The sequence below is a fragment of the Scyliorhinus torazame genome, chromosome 1 (assembly GCF_047496885.1).
Source record: "Scyliorhinus torazame isolate Kashiwa2021f chromosome 1, sScyTor2.1, whole genome shotgun sequence".
NCBI classification, from domain to species: domain Eukaryota; kingdom Metazoa; phylum Chordata; class Chondrichthyes; order Carcharhiniformes; family Scyliorhinidae; genus Scyliorhinus; species Scyliorhinus torazame.
Genome location: NC_092707.1, coordinates 315,904,105 through 315,925,229, shown reverse-complemented (window position 1 = coordinate 315,925,229; position 21,125 = coordinate 315,904,105). Strand labels below are relative to the sequence as shown.

General features: G+C 44.9%; 1 protein-coding gene across 5 annotated transcripts in view; it reads left to right on the top strand.

Annotated features, from left to right (window-relative positions):
- Positions 1-21,125, top strand: part of sptbn1 (spectrin, beta, non-erythrocytic 1) — a 369,807-nt gene that overhangs the window by 327,203 nt on the left and 21,479 nt on the right. For all 5 annotated transcript variants that reach the window (XM_072507860.1, XM_072507861.1, XM_072507863.1 and 2 more), the window contains 7 exons: positions 776-1,150; positions 11,362-11,606; positions 11,803-11,941; positions 12,474-12,558; positions 13,482-13,678; positions 15,154-15,260; positions 17,867-17,933. In XM_072507860.1, the coding sequence (XP_072363961.1) occupies positions 776-1,150; positions 11,362-11,606; positions 11,803-11,941; positions 12,474-12,558; positions 13,482-13,678; positions 15,154-15,260; positions 17,867-17,933 (1,215 nt within the window). The remainder of the gene's footprint in view (positions 1-775; positions 1,151-11,361; positions 11,607-11,802; positions 11,942-12,473; positions 12,559-13,481; positions 13,679-15,153; positions 15,261-17,866; positions 17,934-21,125) is intronic.

Sequence of the window (21,125 nt, the reverse complement as noted above, 5' to 3'; positions counted from 1 at the left end):
CCAGGGCCACACTGGCAGAGGGCCCGCCCCCCCATTATTGCACTGCCTGCCCACACCATCTTTATCAAATGCCCCCCACAGGGATCCCTGTAATAGGCAGTGGCCCCTGTAGTAGGGGGACCCTGACATTGACCCCTGTAATATGGGGATCCTGACAGTGACCCCTGTAATAGGGGGACCCCCCACCAAGATTTCCAGTGTAATGTCTGGAAATCCTAACGCCAATATTTTGCCATTATTCCATCTTTTTCCATGTTAGGATGAGCCCCACAGCAGCTTCTAGCATATTCTCCAGCCATAGTGCCTTCCCTTTAAGAAGATGTCTTTAGGTAGAGTAGGTAAGCTTTTAAGTAATTGTAGCCTTTTCAATTCTGTGACCCCTGCTGAGGCATGCAGTTACTAGTCAGCATACTTAACTCTGGCTGCACACTACAATTATTTTAAAAAGCAGGCAGCACAAAATTTGCATGTTGCCTGCCTAAAAAACAATCGACGTAGCTTAAATCCTCATCACAATCCCCACCCCTATTTTCAGGGCTATTTAATTAATAACAATGAATTTTAAATTGATGATTCGACCAGGTCAGGGTCAGAATGTTGAGTCACTACAACCTTGAAACCCAGGTATCTGAAAGCTGCAGTTGGTCTCAACTCTTCGTGTACAACACCAAGAAGGTCTCCTGGTGTTTCATTAAAATGTACTGAGTTTTAAAATATTTAGAGCTTGAGCTAAGCGGCTAAATCTTTAAAAGTTTTAATAGGTGTTTCTTTTCAGATGTTACAAGAGAGGTTCCGTGAATTTGCCCGTGACACTGGTAATATTGGTCAGGAGCGAGTCGACAGTGTGAACCGTATGGCTGATGAGCTGATCAACTCTGGACATTCTGATGCTGCCACAATTGCTGAATGGAAAGATGGACTCAATGAGGCTTGGGCAGATCTCCTTGAACTTATTGACACCAGAACACAGATTTTGGCAGCTTCTTACGAATTGCACAAATTCTACCATGATGCTAAGGAGATCCTTGGACGAATTCAAGATAAGCACAAGAAACTTCCAGAGGAATTAGGACGAGATCAGAACACTGTGGAAGCATTGCAGAGAATGCACACAACATTTGAGCATGACATTCAGGCTCTTGGTACTCAGGTAAAATATCAAATGTCCTCAATATGGTTCATGATAAGATAACAACCACAGCTTGGGCTTGTTAGCCTTTTTTATTGAATTATCAAATATAAACTGTAATATGCATATAGGCAAAGATATCCATATAATATATGTTACATAAACAACAAAAAATGAATCATAGAATTTACAGTGCAGGAGGAGGCCATTTGGTCTCTCCGGCCCTTGGTAAGAGCACCCTACTTAAACCCACACCTCCACCCTATCCCAATAACCCACCTAACCTTTTTGGACAGCAAGGACAATTTAGCATGGCCAATCCACCTAACAAGCCCCTGGAGGAAACCCATTCAGACACGGAGAATGTGCAGATTCCGCATAGACAGTGACCCAAGCCGGGAATCGAACCTGGGACCCCGGAGCTGTGAAGCAGCAGTGCTAACCACTGTGCTACCATGCCACCTAATCAAAAGTAGGAAGGTAATTAACAAGTGCAATGGAACAAGGGACCCCTCTTATTAAACTAACCCGCACTAACTCGACCCCATGGGGAAGCGGGACCCATGGCGGTTCTTGCATCCAGGAGACAGAGAGTATTCCTTTTTTTTGCCAGTACATAATGTGTACTCGAGGATTTACTTCTTTATTATGGGGAGGCCGCTATTGTCGAGGGTGAGGAAAGTGAAATACTCAGCAATTGTCATTTTGGATCATGCTCCGCATTTGGTGGATGTGGTCCTAGAGAAAAGGCCTGCACAGAGGCCAGCGTGGAGGTTGGATATGGGGCTGCTTGCGGATCCGAGTTTTTGTGAGGATGGCAAAGGTGTTTGACAGTTATGTGGTGTTGAATAAGAGGTCTCACTGTCGGTGGTTTAGGAGGTGCTGAAGGCAGTAGTAAGGGGCAAGATCATCTCGTATAAAGCGCTGGTGGATAGGGATGCAAGAGAGTGGCAGCGGCTGGTCGATGAAATCTTGGAGGCTGATGGGAGGTGTGCGGAAGATCCCACTCCAGAGCTTTTGATCAGTCAAAAGGAATTGCTGCCGCAGTTAGACCTTTTGTGTACTTGGAAATTGGTACCCAGTTGAGGGGGGCGAAAAGTGTGGTGTACGAGTACGGGGAGGAGGCTAATCGCCTGCAGGCAGGACAGCTCCGCTGGCAGGCGGCCTCACAAGTGATTGTTCGGGTCCGGGATGAGGCAAAGGGGCTGGTGGTGGTGCCGGAGCAGGTGAACAGGACATTTGAGGACTTTTATAAGAGGTTGTATAGGTCAGAGCCTCTGGGGGATGAGTCAGATATGAGGGAATTCTTGGAGGGGCTGGAGTGTCCTAGAGGAGAAGAGGGCAGGGTTGGAGGAGCCAGTGGGGATTGAGGAGGTTCAGACAGTGATAGGGAAGATGCAAACAGGTAAAGCACCAGGGCAGGATGGGTTCCCGGTGGAATTCTATAAGAAGTTTTGGATAAGCTGGTGCCGCTGTTGGTGGAGATGTTTGAGGATGTGGGATAAGGGGGCTCTCCCAGAGATGATGAGGCAGGCATTTATTTCACTGTTCTGTCAAAAAGGATAAGAACCCAGAGGAGTTTGGGTCGTATCAGCCAATATCCCTGTTAAATATGCATGGAAAGATTCTTGCCAAAGTGTTGCTGTTTAGGTTGGAGGAATGCGTTCCGCAGCTGATTGGAGAGGATCAGACAGGGGTTGCAGTTTTCCTTGAATGTGCGGTGCTTGTTAAACATGGTGCATCAGAAGGGGGGGGGAAGCTGGAGGTGGTGGCGGCGCTGAATGCGGAGAAGGCATTTGATGGAGCATTTTTTTAAAAGGTATTTTTATTCCAAATCTTCAACATTTTTACAATTTACAACAAACACAAAACCCCCTCAACACATTAAGCCCCCCCCCCCGTCCCATCCCTCCCTTAGCAGGCACCAGTAACCAACTCCCCAAAATACAAAATAAATAAACCCCAACTATTGTAGAACCCATTGCTCTTCCCCCTTAGAGCAAATTTCACTTTTCCCAGAGCCAAAAACTCCCACCAGGTCCCCCCGCCACACCGAGGCACAGGGTGGAGAAACTGACCTCCACTCTAGCAAGACTCGCCTTCGAGCATTCAGCGAGGTGAAGGTTAAGACAACTGCGCCCTCCCCCACCTGTGGCTCTGGCCGGTCCAACACCCCGAATGTGGCTTCTAGGGACTGGGCTCCACATCCACATGCAGAACCCCTGAAATGGTGCTGAACACCATCCTCCAAAACGTTTCCAACTTCGGGCAGGCCCAAAACATATGCATGTGGTTCACAGGGCCCCTCCCACATCGCTCACAGGCATCCTCCATCCCCTCCCTCAAAAGTGGACTCATCTAGACTTTGCAAGGTGTGCCCTGTACACTACCTTCATGTGTAGCAGCCCCAGCCTCGCACACAAAAAGTCAAGATGTTTGCCCTCCGCAGCATCTCACATCACAATCCCTCCTCCAGCGTCGCCCCCAGCTCTTCCTCTCACTTCGCCTTAACCCCCTCCATGGATACGATCCTCCAAAATCCTCCAGTAAATCGCTGAATCCTCCCCGGCTCAAACCCGGGGAGGATTCTCTCTCTCTCTCTCTTTCTCCCCCCACCGACCCCCTACATGAGCCCGCCTCCATCCACTAAGCCACCACCTCCCTATTCTATCCCTGAGCCTTCTCTGCATTTGCAGCCTAATATTAATACATTAAATTCGGAAGGCCTAGTCCCCCCCGCCTGCCATCCCCAATGGAGTATCACCTTCCTTATCCTCTCCACCTTCCCCGCCCAGACAAACGAGGAGATCAGCTTTTCCATCCCCCTGAAAAATGCCTTGGGCAAAAAAACTGGCAGGCACTGAAACAAAAACAAGAATCAGGGTAAAATATTCATCTTTACTGTCTGTACCTGGCCAGCCAAAGACAGAGGGAAATTGTCCCACCCCACTCCCGGAGCGGAGACCATAAAGTACTCACTTATCCCTATTAAATTTATATCCTGAAAACGTCCCAAATCTCTGAAGCAAACCCATTATGTCCCACGCCAAAGAGCTTGAGTCTGAAATATACAACAGGCTGTCATCCACATACAAGGACACGCTATGCTCCCTCTCCCCCAATATCCCCTTTCTTCCACAACCCCAAGCTCCTCAGCGCAATGGCCAAGGGTTCTATAGCCAATGCAAACATATGGGAGGGACATGGGATGCCCCTCCCTCATTCCCCACTGCACTGCAAAATACCGTAAATTCATATTATTCATGCGCGCACTCGCCATCGTTTCCTTATACAACAGCTGCACCCACGCCACAAACTTGGGCGCAATTCCAAATTTCTCCAACACTACCATCAAATAACTCCACTCCACCCGATCAAATGCCTTCTCCGCATCTAATGCTATCACCACCTCTGTTTCCCTTCCCTCTGCTGGAGAAAGTACCACAGTCAACAGCCTGCATTTGATCGAGTAGTGGAGTTATTTGTTTGCGGTTTTGCAGCGGTTTGGGATTGAGCCTGTGTGGCATGGGTCAAATTGTTGTATAAAGAACCAAAGGTGTGTGTTCGTGCAAATGAGGTGAACTTGGAATATGTTCAGCTGCAGAGGGGAACGAGACAGTGGTGTCCTGTGTACCCCCTTTTGCTTGCGCTGGTGGTAGAGCCCTTGGCTGTTGCACTGATATGCTTAGAGAAGTGAAGGGGGATAGTGAGGTGGTTGGAGCATAAGACATTCCTGTATGCTGACAACCTTTTTGCTGTATATTTCTAACCCGAATCACACAATGAGGAACTAGCTTGGAGGGATTGTCATTTCATATGGCGGCTACTCACTTCAAATATCTGGGGGGGGGGGCAGGTGGCTCGGGGCTGGGCCCTGCTCCATAAATTGAATTTTTCGAGCCTGCTGGGTAGGGTCAAGGCAGATTTGTTGAGATGGCTCAGCCTCCCCCTGTCATTGGCAGGCAGGGTGCAGGCGGTAGAGATTAATATCTTGCCGCGGTTTTTATTTTTATTCCAGTGTTTACCGCTATTTTTTAAGGGGGTTGATTTCATTGTTTATGTGGGCAGGTAAGGTGGCGAGGATTCGAAAGACAGGGCTTCAGAGAGGCCAACAGTCGGAGGGATTTGGCTTTTCTGAATCTACTGTATTGGGTGGCGAATGCCGAGAAGGTGCAGAGCTGGAGTAGGGAGCCAGAGGCGATGTGGGTGAGGATGGAGGCAGGCTCTTGTAGGGGGTTGGGGTAGTCCGGTGGTGGTAGCCAGGCTGAAGATATGGAGGCAATTTCGGCAGCATTTTAATTTCTGGGCAGGGTCGAAGCTGATGCCGGTTCGAGAGAATCATGTGTTTGAGCCGTCAAGACTGTATGCTGGGTTTCAGGGTGGGAGGAGCGGGGGATGATGGAGATGGGGGACTTATTTTTGGAGGGGCGGATTGTGAGTTTGGAGTAGTTGATGGAGACGTTTCCGATTCCGTGGGGAGGGTGGGAGCTTTGCAAGGAGCATTTTCCCAATGTTTCCGGTGCCACCTCTCATTGTTGGAGGGAGTGTTGTCAGTGATGGGGTTGCAGGGGTATCATCTCAGCAATGTATGGGAATGTTTTGGAGGAGGATATGGCGTCGCTGGTGGGGGTTGAGGCCAAGTGGGGGAAGAGTTGGGGGGATGGCATTGGAGGAGGGATTGTGGTGTGAGGTGTTGCGAAGGGTGAATGCCTCAACCTCGTGTGCAAGGCTGGGGTTAATACAGTTAAAGGTGGTACACGGCCCACTGACGAGGTTGAGGATGAGCCAGTTGTTTGAGGAGGTGGAGTACACTTGCGAGTGGTGTGGGAGGTCAGGCCAACCATGTACATATGTTCTGGTCCTGCCCGAAGTTGGAGAAATTTTGGGGGTCGTTTTTCAGCACCATGTTGGCGATCTTACACTTGCATTTGGAGCCCAGTCCCCTGGGAGTCATATTTGGGGTGCCCAGCTTGCTGGAGCTGCAGACAGGGGTGGGGGCAGATGTTTTAGCCTTTGCCTCGCTGATTGCTCACAAGCGGGTCCTGTTGAGGTGGAGGTCAGCCCAGTGCCTCAGTGTGGCTTGGGGACCTGATGGAGTTCCTGTATTTGGCGAAGGTTAAGTTTACCTCGAGGGTGAGGGCGATTGTGGGGTTCACGAGATGGGGTCCGTTTATTCTGCATTTTAAAGATCAGTTGCTGGGGTGGTGATCTATTCTTTGAGTTATTGGGTTGTTAATTGGTAGAGGGATGGTGGTTTCTGTTCTTGTTTTGTTTATGGATAAAATGTTAAAAATCAAACAAAAATATTTTTTGAAAAACAAAAGAATCAATTCTGGAGTAGGCATGGTGAGCATACGAAAAAAGGAAAATTCTTTATTGTTTTGATGCAGAAACCGCCACGGGTCAACCCCTTCAATCATATCCATGAAGAGGTCAATGTCCTGGACACCCCAGTTTGGGGCAAGGATTTTGACATGGAGCTGTCCAAATTAGGGTCCAAGTCACAGTTGAAGTCTCCTCCTAGGATCATCCGATGTGAGTCCAAGTCGGGGAGGGCGTCACCAGGGAATTTATGAAGCTCGGGCCATCCCAATTGGGAGCATAAATATTCACCAAAATAACCAGTGAACCACAGACAATAATTTAACACCCACTGGGGTCATCTATTATCCAGGAGGGAGTAAATTGTACTTTTTTGTAGATTATTACTGCTGTGCCTCTAGGCCGACCATTAAAGTCTGAGTGAAAGGCTTGTCCCACCCAATGTTTGCGAAGCCTTACCTTGTCCTTCACCTGCAGATGGATCCCCTGTAGGAACACAATACCTGGATATAGACGCTTCAAATGTGCAAAGATCCTTGTCCGCTTCACTGGTCCAATTAAACCCCTCACATTCCAGGTGATATGGCGAAAAGGAGAACCTCTCCCACCTCTCCCACTGGGGTCAGCCATTACATCTGTAGATCAACAAGCAAGGAATCCTGTAACGCCACGGCACGAAGATCCCATCAGGACAGCGGTCTGTTCCGAACCAAAGACCAAAAAATACAAATTAGTGGACAAGGTCAAACAACCAACTACACCCCCAACAGAAACATCAAGAGCGGGATTGTCCGGTAGCTGACGCCAAAATCGGGAAAGGCGATTGGGCAGAGAATAGGTTCCGACACAAAATCACGGCAGGTGCCAATTTGACACCAAATCGCATTGCTCCAGCACCTCAACAGCGGCGTCAATGCATTCCAGCACGCACGTACAGTAGTCATCATTTGCATATCATTAGTGTGCCCGGCCCGGTATTCTCCGGAGCCTCCGCGATTCTCCGCCTCCGATGGGCCGAGTTCCTGACCACGTGGTTCACTTGTGCTTTCAAAACTCCTGAAACCGGCATGGCGACTGCTGAGGGTGAAAGAAAGTGTACGTAAGGTGTTCAACATCGCCATAGTTTGCTGACAGTTGTGCCGCTGGCTAGTGGGCTTCTGCAGGGCTGGGGAGGGGAGTAGTGGGGGGTAGCCTGGAGGGGGGCTGTGGAGTCAGGGTGGACGGGCACGGAGCACCATTGCTGCAGCCTGAAAGGCAATCATGCCGCTAACAGCCCACTTTGAACTTCGTGCCACGGATCATATAGGTGTCCCCCCAGGGCACCCGGCCGACCCATCAACTGTATGGGCGCGTTCTTGCACACCAGTGCCATCATTTTGGCTGGGATAAGTGTGCGTGGGGATTGTAATGTGTATATGCGGCTGCAGCTTGTCAGCCTCCCAAGTGTCGATCACGGACCCGGCGAATCCCACACCGTTTTTCATTGGAATCGATTGTGTTCCATGTGGCACCAGTGCTAGCCCCTCAACGGTAGCGGAATCATTCCAGGTGCAGTGCTGGTTTTTCTGTCGTAAAAGTCCATAGGTTCTGCGTTGGCATCAGCACTTGATCTCAAAAATGGAGAATCCCACCCAAAACTTGTACATAACCTGAGCTCCCCCTTGCAGGGTGTTTGCGAGTAGGAGCAGCAGTATACCCGCATTTGTGACTTCCCCTCACTAAACCCATCTCTAACTATAGCTGAGAGGCTCTCCAACCCACCCTATATTAAAAATTGAGAAAAATCATTGAGAAGATTTAAAAATTCCCGTTATAACAACCCAGTGACAAGGACGGGACAGTAAGACAATATATACAGCACTAACATTAAAAACCATTTCAACAATAATAACTTTTTAGTATAAACCAACCGTAAAGAGAAATTATTTAACTTCTGAACGTATGGCAACTTAACTCTTAGAACAGAGTTCATACCAATTTTCCGAACAAAAATGTTCACATCAGCCGGGGAGTCAAAGAAGTGATTTATTCCCTCGACAGAAACTCAGACGGCCGGTATAGTTGCTAAAACTGGATACCCTTGAATAGGGCAGATTTCGCCCCGTTGAATGCTACCCTTTTTCTCGCAAACTCTGTGCTAGGGTCCTGGTATAGCCAGATCTAGTGACCCTCCCATTTAACGTTGCAGTGCTCCCTGGCCCACCACAGGATCTGCTCCCTTTCCTTAAAAATATGGAACCTTATGATCATTGCTCGTGGAGGGAACTCTGCACACGGTCTTAGTCGCAGTGTGTGATGAGCCTGATATAATCCCAGGGGAGGATTTGAGAACCCTCTCGCCCACTATTTTGGGCAACATGTTGGCTATATATTCTGTGGCGTGTTGCCCTCAGGCAAACGCATGAGGTAGATGTTTTGTCTTCGAGACCTGTTTTCAGGTCACCTGAAATATTTCTCAAATATTTGTTCGATTCCAGGACCAAAGACCATTTTTTTTTCGAGCACCGTGATCTGCTCGCTGTGGTCGGAGAGGGCCTCCTCCATATTTCTAACTGTGTCGCCCCCATGCCTCCATGATTTTGTTCATCCCTTCCAATTGACTTGATATTTGGTTTAGGGACTCTTCTGCTTACCTTTTCACTTCTCTGGCTAGATCCCGTTGGTATTTTTTCAGTTCAGCCGCCCCGATGCGACAGATATCCTGGGCTGATGGCCATGTGGTTGCCTGGGGGGAGAGGTCGTTCGCCGCCGCCATTTTGTGCCTCTCCGATTCCAGGGAAGCTTTTGAATCTGAGGACCACAGTTGGCTCCCCACCATCCTCCTTTTGTTATTCTTCGTTGCTGTACTGTTCCCCCAGCCATTTTTTAACTTCTTGTGGTTAGCACTGTCATTAGCGCTATACTAAGATCAGGTTTGGGTCGGAGCGTCTCCCAGCGCGTTTTCTCCCCTCACATCTGCCACCGGAAGTCTCTTGTTAGCCTTTTTAATGGAATATTCTATAGCCGTAATGCAGTTTCAAATTTATTTTTCTACAACTGGCATTTGAGTCGAGGCAATATCACGTATTGTTTTTGAAGATCACTACACAATGTGGGTACTATATGATATAATGGTGATTTATTATCAAAACCATTACAACTTTCAGTGTACAGAAAAGTATTAGACATGGTGTACATTCCCACAAATGAGTGACTCTTTTCATTTTACTTCTCAGGATATACATGTTTTATTAGAAAAATATATTTTATTTATTTCCTTCCATTCCATTCTTCCAAGTGGCATAAAAAAAACCAGCCCAGGAAGACCTGCCTCAAGATTTCCACCAATGCTTCTTGATAACTGAGGATGAGAATCATGCTTTTTTATTAAAAACTGTATTTATTCTCTTCCTTCTATTGGCCTGCATCTCCAGGCAAAGCACTGAGTGGGCAACCTGCTTCAGGACACTCGAGTATCATTTTGAAATTGGAAGCCAAGACCTGTACATGATTGACAGACCTTTGATTTTTCACTATTTTCTGTGAGGAAGCAGCAGGTCTCCTCAACATCTTGTCATCACTATATGATGCCTCACTGTGAACATGCAGACCTGCAAGCTATCACTTGGTGCCCTGTGGATCATAACATTTTAATCCACTTTATCATCAAGCATTATCATGCAGTCACGCATACAGTAAAGATCAAGCTGTCTTGCATTAAATTGAAAACAAACTGTTCTAATAACTATGCCAGAAAATTAATTTCATATTCTTGAAGAATAATTGTTTCTGTTGTCTGAAAGTACTCTTTCAGTAATTCTAAATCATTGTGCACCTTTTAATTTATAATCTTTTAATTTTTTCAAAGAAAATTAATCAAATATAGTTGAAGCTTAAAAAAATACGGGAAATAGTTTTGATGGCTGCTGGATATAAATCTAAAGGTTAAAAAACACCTTGTACTGAGTAGGAGGGAATGGTTACAATAATAGTCAAATAGAGAATAGCACAGTTGCTTCACAGCTCCAGGGTCCCAGGTTCGATTCCTGGCTTGGGTCACTGTCTGTGCAGAGTCTGCACGTTCTCCCTGTGTGTGCGTGGGTTTCCTCCGGGTGCTCCGGCTTCCTCCCAAAATCCAAAGATGTGCAGGTTAGGTGGATTGGTCATGATAAATTGCCCTTAGTGTCCAAAAATGTTAGGTGGGGTTACTGGGTTATGGGGATAGGGTGGAGGCGTGGGCTGAAGTAGGGTGCTCTTTCCAAGAGCCGGTGCAGACTCGATGGGCCGAATGGCCTCCTTCTGCATTGTAAATTCTATGATTAATTTGCTTTAAATAGAGTTATGGTATTAATTTTATTGTCCCAGTTTTCTCACTTTGATAGAATGGAACTTTTGAAAATAGATAGAAATGAGAGCTAGTAAACTGAGTGATGTCAGCCTTGGGGATGTTAAACATTTTTGCTCCCTACTTCTTTGGGAGAGCTCTTGAAATGTTATAACATTCAAGGCTCTGGGCTAAGCTCTGGGAAGTCAGATTAGTGTAGATTTAGAGTAGTTTTTTTTGTCAGTGCAAACTTGATGGGCCAAAGGGCCTCTTGTACTGCGTACTTCTATGATTCTATTTGAAAGGAAAATGTGTAATTTAGCATTATGCATACAAGATATGGGATTTATATAAACTTACATAATTGAAATCTACAAAAACGATGGTGCTTTTAGCATGGAAGATTACAATAAATATAAAAGCTGTGATTATATGCTGCATGCTTCATATTGCTGGTCCCTAGCTATCTCATACAAATCTACTGGCTTAATTTCTAATTCTTAGCTTTTGCATGGGTTTTGGGTGAGAGGCATTATGGTAACTATGAAGCTAATAGGGGGTAGAATAAATGACTATGGTGCATTGCTAACCTATTGTTATGTCACAGGTAAGGCAGCTGCAGGAGGACGCCTCTCGTCTCCAGGCTGCTTATGCTGGTGACAAGGCTGATGACATTCAGAAGCGTGAAGCAGAAGTATTGGAGGCATGGAAGACTCTTCTTGATGCATGTGAGGCTCGGAGGGCAAAGCTTTTTGATACCGGTGACAAGTTCCGCTTCTTTAGCATGGTGCGTGATCTGATGCTTTGGATGGAAGATGTTATTCGACAAATTGAGACCCAGGAGAAACCAAGGTAAAATGCTGAGTTAAGGGAGAGAAAGACAGAGGGATAACTATTAGTAATAATTACTTAGTTGTACAGTGTTCAGTGACCTTGTCTCATTTCATCCAGTATGTTTGACTGATTATGCATCTCTGAATTGCCATGAGATGTTTTTGTTCACTCAAGTTATAATAATTAACAGTATATATATTTTTTCTTGTTTCAGAGATGTTTCATCAGTGGAATTGTTAATGAACAATCACCAAGGCATCAAGGCTGAAATTGATGCCCGTAATGACAGTTTCACAACGTGCATTGAACTTGGAAAATCTCTCCTGGCAAGAAAGCACTATGCATCTGAAGAGGTAGCACTCCCTTTATCAAGATATTGTGCTCAGCTCTGACATCAAGACTGCTGGCCACATTTTAATTGCTGTATTTTGCCAGCACTCTTGATTGAATTGTCTAGTCAATGTAAATATCAGTATTGTAAAGACAACTGCTAGTTTTACTGGATGATTGGAAGACCGGATAATCTAGTTAAGTTCTGAGCGAATTAAGAAAGATCAGTCTTGGACAATGGAATGCTTTCTATTTTGGACGCTGAATATTTGTGTTACGCCCTTGTGTAAAATATTGCTAGTTGGAGAATAATAGCATATCAGAATTTTAGGAAATGAAAGTGTGTAGAAATGACTCAATGCATATTGATACTTCAGGAGAAGGTAACTGAACTTCTATTAAGCTCAATATCTGCATAGGTGTTTACCTCAATTTCTAACTGAATGCTTCATGATTATACTTGGTTGTAATATGAGAGAATGAAGGTCCTAGTAAGTAAACAGTAATAACAGTAAGGATTATCCTATCTCTAATTGATTCTCTGTTCACATACAGATTAAGGAGAAGTTGTTGCAACTAACGGATAAGAGGAAAGAAATGATTGACAAGTGGGAGGACAGATGGGAGTGGCTCAGACTAGGTAAATGTACTTGCTATTCCTTGTTCACGGCAGACATCTGATTTAACAAAGCACATATCTTGCTGAACATGTAATGCATGTAAGTTTTCCTTTAATCAAATTCATGGTAAGAGCTTTTTAAGTCAATTTTTCTGCCTGACGCTGTAACCTTTTGATGGAAGCTTCAAATTATTTTGAGTATTTTGGGCGCGATTCTCTGATCGCGGGACAGAGTGTCCGCGCCGTCCTGAATGCCGTCGCGTTTCATGATGGCGCGAAACGGGCGCGAGCACTAGCGATTCTGGCCCCCACAGGGGGCCAGCACGGTGCTGGAGCGATTCACGCCGCTCCAGCCTCACTTCCTGGCGCGTACTGGGGGCGGCGCTAATATGCGCAAGCGCAGTGGGGACGCGCCAACCCACGTATGCGCGGTGGCTTTACGGAACGCACTGGCCCCAACGCAACATGGCGCGGGGGTCTGGGGCCGGAAGCGCAACAAAGTAGGCCCGGGGGGGGGGCCAGTCCGTCGATTGGTGGGCCCCAATCACGGGCCAGACCCCATTGGAGGGCCCCCCCCCCGACCCTTCGCGCAGAGTTCTCGCCGGCAGTGACTAGGTGTGGACGGTGCCGGCGGGACTCTGCTTTTTCCGTGCGGCCGCTCGGCCCATCCGGGCCAGAGAATCGGCAGCCCGGCCTCGTACAAACACGCCGCGCCAAACACGGCGACGCAAATGGCACCGATTCTCCGCACCTCGGAGAATCGCGCTCTGGCGGCGTGGCGCAGTTGCGGCGATTCTCCGGCCCGGCACAGGGCTGGGAGAATCATGCCCTTTGTTCTGAGTTGTATCTGATGTTAATTGGGACTCAATGAATGTTATTGCTTTGCCACTGCATTTTATCTTTAATTTGTAAACTCTTCTCCTGAATTTAATTTCTTTACTTAGTATTGGAAGTACATCAGTTTGCTAGAGATGCAGGTGTGGCAGAAGCCTGGCTTTTAGGCCAAGAGCCATACCTGTCAAGTCGAGAATTGGGTCAGAGTGTGGATGAGGTGGAGAAACTGATTAAGAGACATGAGGCATTTGAGAAATCGGCAGCTACGTGGGATGAAAGGTTTTCAGCATTGGAGCGACTGACAACAGTGAGTGTATTTAATAAACCATCCCTTTTGAATTATGAAACAATTGAGGAGATGTGATGGTTTTTTGGGGGATTTGGAATTACTTGCCAGCTCAGCCTAGTTGGGTACTACTGTGGTTTCTGGATTAGAAGGTTATGTTTGAATCAAATCCCTCAATATAGATTCTCCAGTCCTGTGCTGTATTGTTCTTTGTTCTTTAGAGGGATATGGCACAAGGATGTGCTGAGGGTTTTGGCAAAGGTTGCTATCATGACCGGTACAGGCTTGGAGGGCTGAAGGACCTGTTCCTGTGCTGTATTGTTTGTTCTTTGTCCTCTACCGAGATACCTTTCTTCAAATGGATGTTAAAATTGCTTTAGCACTTATTTGAAATCTAGCAGGAGGTTTTCTGATGTCCTACCCAATATTTATCCCTAAACCAACAGTACAAAAAGATCACCTCTGAGTGATTCATCATTCACCTCACTGCTGTTTATTGATCATGGCTGATATGAGACTATTGTGTTGTCCACTTAAGAATTACTCTATTCACAATGACTCTATTCACAAAGCAAATAATTGTGTCAAACATTTTAAGAGATTTCATTGATGTACTTTTTTATGATGAAATAAAGCTCTAATTATCTTGAATGCATATTCAGACAAAGTAGTCATACAATTGGTTTTGTGTTTCAATAATTTGAATGCATTTTTTATATTTTAACATTAACTTGGAATTATTTCTTGAATTTCATTTTCATGAAGTAACTTGCAAAAAGATAAACATGCAAAATAACTTCTTTATGACGGGAAAAGCGAGTGAGCCTCCAGAAAGAGTGAAACTGAAGTCTGTTGGTGTATTGAAAGAACTGTCTAAGAGAAGGCATTTTGGATTTTTGAATTTGGGGAGAAAGATAGCAAGATGGAAAGTTTGGTGTGAAAACTTTCATGGAATAGAGGCATAGGGAAAATGAGAAGTAAACCAAAGCCAAAGGAATAAAATACGTTTGAGGAGCATATATGGCAGGTGGAGGCCTTTGAGCTTAGAGTGACAATGCTTTGGGAAGGACTTGAAGATGAGGATAAGGATTTTGAAATCAATTCTCTGGAGGACGATATAGCTTGACAGGTCTGACATGAAATTGTAGGACCTTGTGCAAGTAAAGAGGGTCAAAATGCTCTGAATGAGTTGTTTGTAGAAGTGAAAAGGATATTATAGAAGTCAAGCCTCTGGATGGTACAAGAGTTGTGGCAGCAGTAGAGATGAGGCAGACTCCCGATTTTATTTCACAAGTTCTGAAATTCTAATTTGGTAATAAAAATAACTTTTACCTTGAACAATTTTCTGATCAGTCGATACATTTATCATTAAATAAGACCACGTTCTGAATTGCAATTAATCAACACAGACTGAAAAGGTTACAGAAAATAGGCATCATGATTTGAAGTTGCACAAATGATTTGAAGCTTCACACTTACATTCTGTATCCTTACAGCTGGAGTTGCTTGAAGTACGTAGGAGGCAGGAAGAGGAGGAGAGGAAGAGGCAACCATCGCCACAGCCAACCCCACAGCCTTCTGATGAGTCTGAATCACCACTGCAGTAAGACATTGTAGAAAATTGGAAATAAAACCAGTTAGAAAGCTTGCGCTCCTTGGAAAATAATAATCATGCTAACCCATCATCATAATTACCATTGCACAAGAATCTGAACATTGCTTAAATTTAGTAGGTTGTAAATACTGATGTGGGGGATGACCTTTTTTTTTTAGTAAATTTTATCTAAAAGTTTTTTTTTTTGTCCTCGAGCTGACTACAGTAATTCCTTGCTTAACATTGTAGTTGCGCTCCTGAGAAATACAACTTTAAATTAAATAACATTCAGTGAATTATTACAACCAATGTAAAAAGTTTTGTTTGATTCTGTAGCACTTTTTCTGTTCGTAAAACAAATTAAAGCATTTTACCCTTTCAGTTTAAATACTGCACTTTGCTAAATTGCTTTACAGTATTCATAAATAAAATGTTAACTTTTCCTACTTGCCATATCTCCCGTTCCCGGATCCTCCAGGTCAGCGCTAAACATGCTGTTCCCGATAGACTTCCTTCTCCCAAACCCTTGCTGTGGTCGAGGGCTAGGAAGATGAGAGGCAGGGAGCGACCTATGGAGTGAGTGCAGCTTGCAGAAAAGGGGTATTTGGTTCTTATGTTTGCTTAAACAATGGTCAGTCCCTCCTGGATGGTACTCTGAAATTAAAAGAATTATTAAGTTCTGGCATTAGTCAGTGGCTTTATTCAGGCCCTGAGGAATTAAGGTTGAAATGTTAATAGCATATTGAGTGGCTTTTTGGAGCAGATTGGATGGTTTAAGCCTCTTGATGGGTCGTGCACAGATTTTCCTGTGCAGTAATATTTTTAGTAGCTTTGAGCCCTCTCCTCAACAACTATTCCATTTCCTCTACGAGCTCAATCTCAAAATATTGCCACTTCTGCAACATCTTGCTACTCTGCTCTCCAATGTCCCAAATGTGTTTGACATGCCTCACAAATCAATGTCCATCTTTAATTAAGTTCTCGTATTGGCAATGAGGGTAACCATCACCAGCTGGCAAATACAGGGAAAGGTGAATGTCCTGCTGAGTTTTATTTCCTGCCTAGCATTAATTGAGATTGAAAGATGGTCATGTGGGAAGGCCTGCTAACTAAAGCTGGGCACTGGAGAGGAAGGAAGTAGGGAGGGAGACTATTGCAGTGGGGGAGATTCTAGGTCATGAGGTGTGAAATATCACTGGATCTTGGGAGCATTCAGTGATCGCAGGAGCGAAACACCAGATCATGGAGAGTCGGATCAGCCAATCATGGCCCTGCAGCCCACATTTCCCCTCCCCCACCTTGCGCTCATTGTTTGCTTTATGATCAGAGCTCGAGTCCTATTCTAGTAGTTGGAAGCCATTGAATATCCAATATGAGTAAACAACAGACTTCAGAACTGCTATTTCAATAGATATTTCAAAAAGAAATGCAACATTTACACTCTGGTTTCATCTAGACTGCCATTTCAGGAGTGTAAAATGTACTCCATCTTTTTATCCATTAGATGAGGTTTTTTTTAAACTCATCTGAAGAGCTTTCCACATTTGCAATGTTAATCTTTTACGTAACCACTTGCCTGTTGGCATAAATAACAATCTGGAAAGCACATTGTTTAATTGTCTTCCAATCATAGAACTCTCCTAACTCACCGTACTGAACATTGCTACTACTATCGTGTGCACTGATGAACAGCTAGATTTTCAGTTTGAAATTCTTCAGCCAATTGGCAGCTTCCTCGTCAGCCTGGTGTAGGGCACTGAGACCGGCACTGAAGCACAGGTCAGGGCACTTGTCGATTATATGCACCATTGGTTGCACTTCACCACAGTTGCATAGGGATGAGTCATTGTCCCCAGTGGAAGAAGTTGTTGAAGTCTGGGATTACCAACATGGGGGATCATCAACCGCTGATCCTGGGCTGATTGTTGGTGTTGTCCCACATGTCCTTCCACAGGTCCACCGCAAAACTGCCTAGCTCAGGCAGGTTGGTACAGATTGGCTGCCTTGCGATGAGGCGTTTGCTGGGTGCTTGGGTGATGTGTTCTATCAGTGATTTCTTCTACCAGTTGCAGATCTGGATTTTTGTGCACTCTTTTCTCGTAATCGTCCGCTACACGACCGATTTGTGGTGAACATTGATACAATTTATACTACAGCATTTAAGAAAGAACTATAAAAGACAAAACCATTTTCCTTGTTTTAAACTCTTTCTGCCTCCAATCCATGGTTCTCGCCTGCATGCAACTGGTGTAAAATTTGATAGCTATGAAGTCCAACTATCTCCATGAAATTTTTTTTTAAATACCCAGACCAAGATCTCAATGAGCGGTCAGTTTCATCCTTCATGGGAGCAGGCAGGTTCTGGGGCTCACTCCCTCCTCCGCCCTTGTGAAAATAGCTGTGGACAGGGACAGAGATTCTTAGTTCTGTCTCTGGTCCTAATCCAGCCCCTAGTCTAACTGGAATTCCTACTTCTCCTGAATTTCCCTAGAATGTATTTAAATATAAAAGAATAAGGGAAGACAAATCTAATTCACAGTCAGAAAATATTGATTGTCCGTATCTGTTCGGTGACGTGCATCTTATCACATGAGACTTTTTCTTTTCTTTCCCAGGGAAGGAGCTAGAGAAGGAGAACACATTTCTCAGAATGGATTACCATCCGATCAGGAATCCCCACGGGTTAGTTACCGCTCTCAAAACTACCAAACCTACAAAAACTTTCAGAACAGACGAACTGGCAATGAATGGGCCCGATCTGGATTGTGAAATCCAAACCAATCAGAGTGCATATATAGACCTTCTTAGACTAACCTATGCATCCATTCCCATTTAACAGCTGACTTTTTCACCTGCTTTATTTATCCACATCAGTTTATTAATGAATAATCTAATTGAAAAGTGTCATTGATTTCAAGCAAACAAACTGCTTTTAGTTCTCTAGCATAAGTAATGGCAACCTTGAATGATGAACAGCAGCAATCAAAATATGTGAAATTAATTTAAACTTTGAAGGAAATAATGCTATATGATGGATTAGCCAAATAATTGATCCCTGATGCAAGCAGATTTTATATTACAATTATATGGGTAAGTAGATATACTTCATGAGACACAATGGCTCCTGTCTTACAGTTGTCATCTGTTGCCAATTGGGTGTGTCACATTCTACAGAATCATAAAATTCCTACAGTGCAGAAGGAGGCCATTTGGCTCATCGAGTCTGCACCAACTCTTTGTAAGAGCACCCTATCTAGGCCCACTCCCCCGCCCTATCTCAGTAACCCTACCTAACCTACGGGTCAATTTTGTAACATGGCCAAGCCACCTAACCTGCACATCTTTGGATTGTGGGCGGAAACCGGAATACCCAGAGGAAACATACATAAGATCTAGGCGACTTAAAACTGATGAAGCTTTGGAGGAATATCGGGAAAGTAGGACAAATCTCAAACATGCAATAAAGAGGGCTAAAAGGGGTCATGAAATACCTTTGGCTAACAGGGTTAATGAAAATCCCAAAGCTTTTTATTCGAATATAAAGAGCAAGAGGGTAACTAGAGAAAGGATTGGCCCACTCAAAGACAAAAGAGGGAATTTATGCGTGGAGTCAGGGGAAATGGGCGAGATTCTTAATGAGTACTTTGCATCGGTATTCACCAAGGAGAGGGACATGACGGATGTTGAGGCTAGGGATGGATGTTTAAATACTCTAGATCAAGTCGGCATAAGGAAGGGGGAAGTTTTAGGTATTCTAAAAGGCATTAAGGTGGACGAGTCCCCAGGACCGGATGGGATCTATCCCAGGTTACTGAGGGAAGCGAGGGACGAAATAGCTGGGGCCTTAATAGATATATTTGCAGCATCCTTGAGCACGGGTGAGGTCCCGGAGGACTGGAGAATTGCCCCTTTGTTTGAGAAGGGTAGCAGGGATAATCCAGGGAATTATAGACCTGTGAGCTTGACGTCAATGGTAGGCAAACTGTTGGAGAAGATACTAAGGGATAGGATCTATTCACATTATCAGTGATAGGCAGCATGGTTTTGTGCAGGGAAGGTCATGTCTTACAAACCTAATAGAATTCTTTGCGGAAGTGACAAAGTTAATTGATGAGGGAAGGGCTGTAGATGTCATATTCATGGACTTCAGTAAGGCGTTTGATAAAGTTTCCCATGGCAGGTTGATGGAAAAAGTGAAGTCGCATGGGGTTCAGGGTGTACTAGCTAGATGGATAAAGAACTGGCTCGGCAACAGGAGACAGAGAGTAGTGGTGGAAGGGAGTGTCTCAAAATGGAGAAAGGTGACTAGTGGTGTTCCACAGGGATCCGTGCTCGGACCACGGTTGTTTGTGATACATAAATGATCTGGACGAAGATATAGGTGGTCTGATTAGCAAGTTTACAGATGATACTAAGATTGGTGGAGTTGCAGATAGCGAGGAGGACTGTCCGAGAAGTCAGCAAAATATAGATAGATTGGAGAGTTAGGCAGAGAAATGACAGTTGGAGTTCAATCCAGGCAAATGCGAGGTGATGCGTTTTGGAAGATCTAATTCAAGAGCGGACTATATGGTAAATGGAAGAGTCCTGGGGAAAATTGATGTACAGAGAGATCTGGGAGTTCAGGTCCATTGTACCCTGAAGGTGGCAATGCAGGTCGATAGAGTGGTCAAGAAGGCATACAGCATTCTTGCCTTCATCGGACGAGGTATTGAGTACAAGAGTCGGCAGGTCATGTTACAGTTGTATGGGACTTTGGTTAGGCCACATTTGGAATACTGCGTGCAGTTCTGGTTGCCACATTACCAGAAGGATGTGGATGCTTTACAGAGGGTGCAGAGGAGGTTCACCAGGATGTTGCCTGGCATGGAGGGTGCTAGCTATGAAGAAAGGTTGAGTAAATTAGGATTGTTTTCGTTGGAAAGACGGAGGTTGAGGGGGGACCTGATTGAGGTCTACAAAATTATGAGAGGTATGGACAGGGTGGATAGCAACAAGCTTTTTCCAAGAGTGGGGGTGTCAATTACAAGGGGTCACGATTTCAAGGTGAGAGGGGGAAAGTATAAGGGAGATGTATGTGCAAAGTTTTTTACGCAGAGGGTGATGGGTGCCTGGAACGCTTTGCCTTCGGAGGTGGTAGAGGTGGGCACGATAGCATCATTTAAGATGCATCTGGACAGATATATGAACGGGCGGGGAACAGAGGGAAGTAGATCCTTGGAAAATAGGCGACAGGTTTAGATAAAGGATCTGGATCGGCACAGGCTGGGAGGGCCGAAGAGCCTGTTCCTGTGCTGTAATTTTCTTTGTTGTTCTTTTGAAACCCACGCAGACACAGGGAGAAAGTGCAAACTCCACAGTCACCAAAGGCCGGAATTGAAACCTAGCTCTGTGTGAGGCTTTTATCTTCCACTAGAACCATGAAAAATATCTATTTGAAATATTTTAAAAGCATGTTTGTGTGAATGAGTTACTTAAAAAAAAAAAGCCACCAATATTTTACAAAAAGTAAATGAAACTCATAAACATGGTTCATAGCTAACTACTGCACACAATAAAGATGGGAATAGGAGTAGGCCATTTGGCCTCTTGAACCTGCTCCAACATTCAACTGGATCATGGCTGACCTCAATGCCATTTTCACACACGACCGCCATATTCCTTGATATATTTAATGTCTAGAAATCTATCCTCTCTCTGTTAAGAATATACTCATATATACTTTTAAAAGGCCTACTACCTCTTATTCTGAGATTGCATCACCTGGTTCTAGGGGAAAAACATCCTTCCTGAATCTACCAAGTCGAGCCCTGTAAAAAGTGTGTCTGCTTCAATGAGAACACCTTTCATGCTTCTAAACTCTATAGGCCCAGC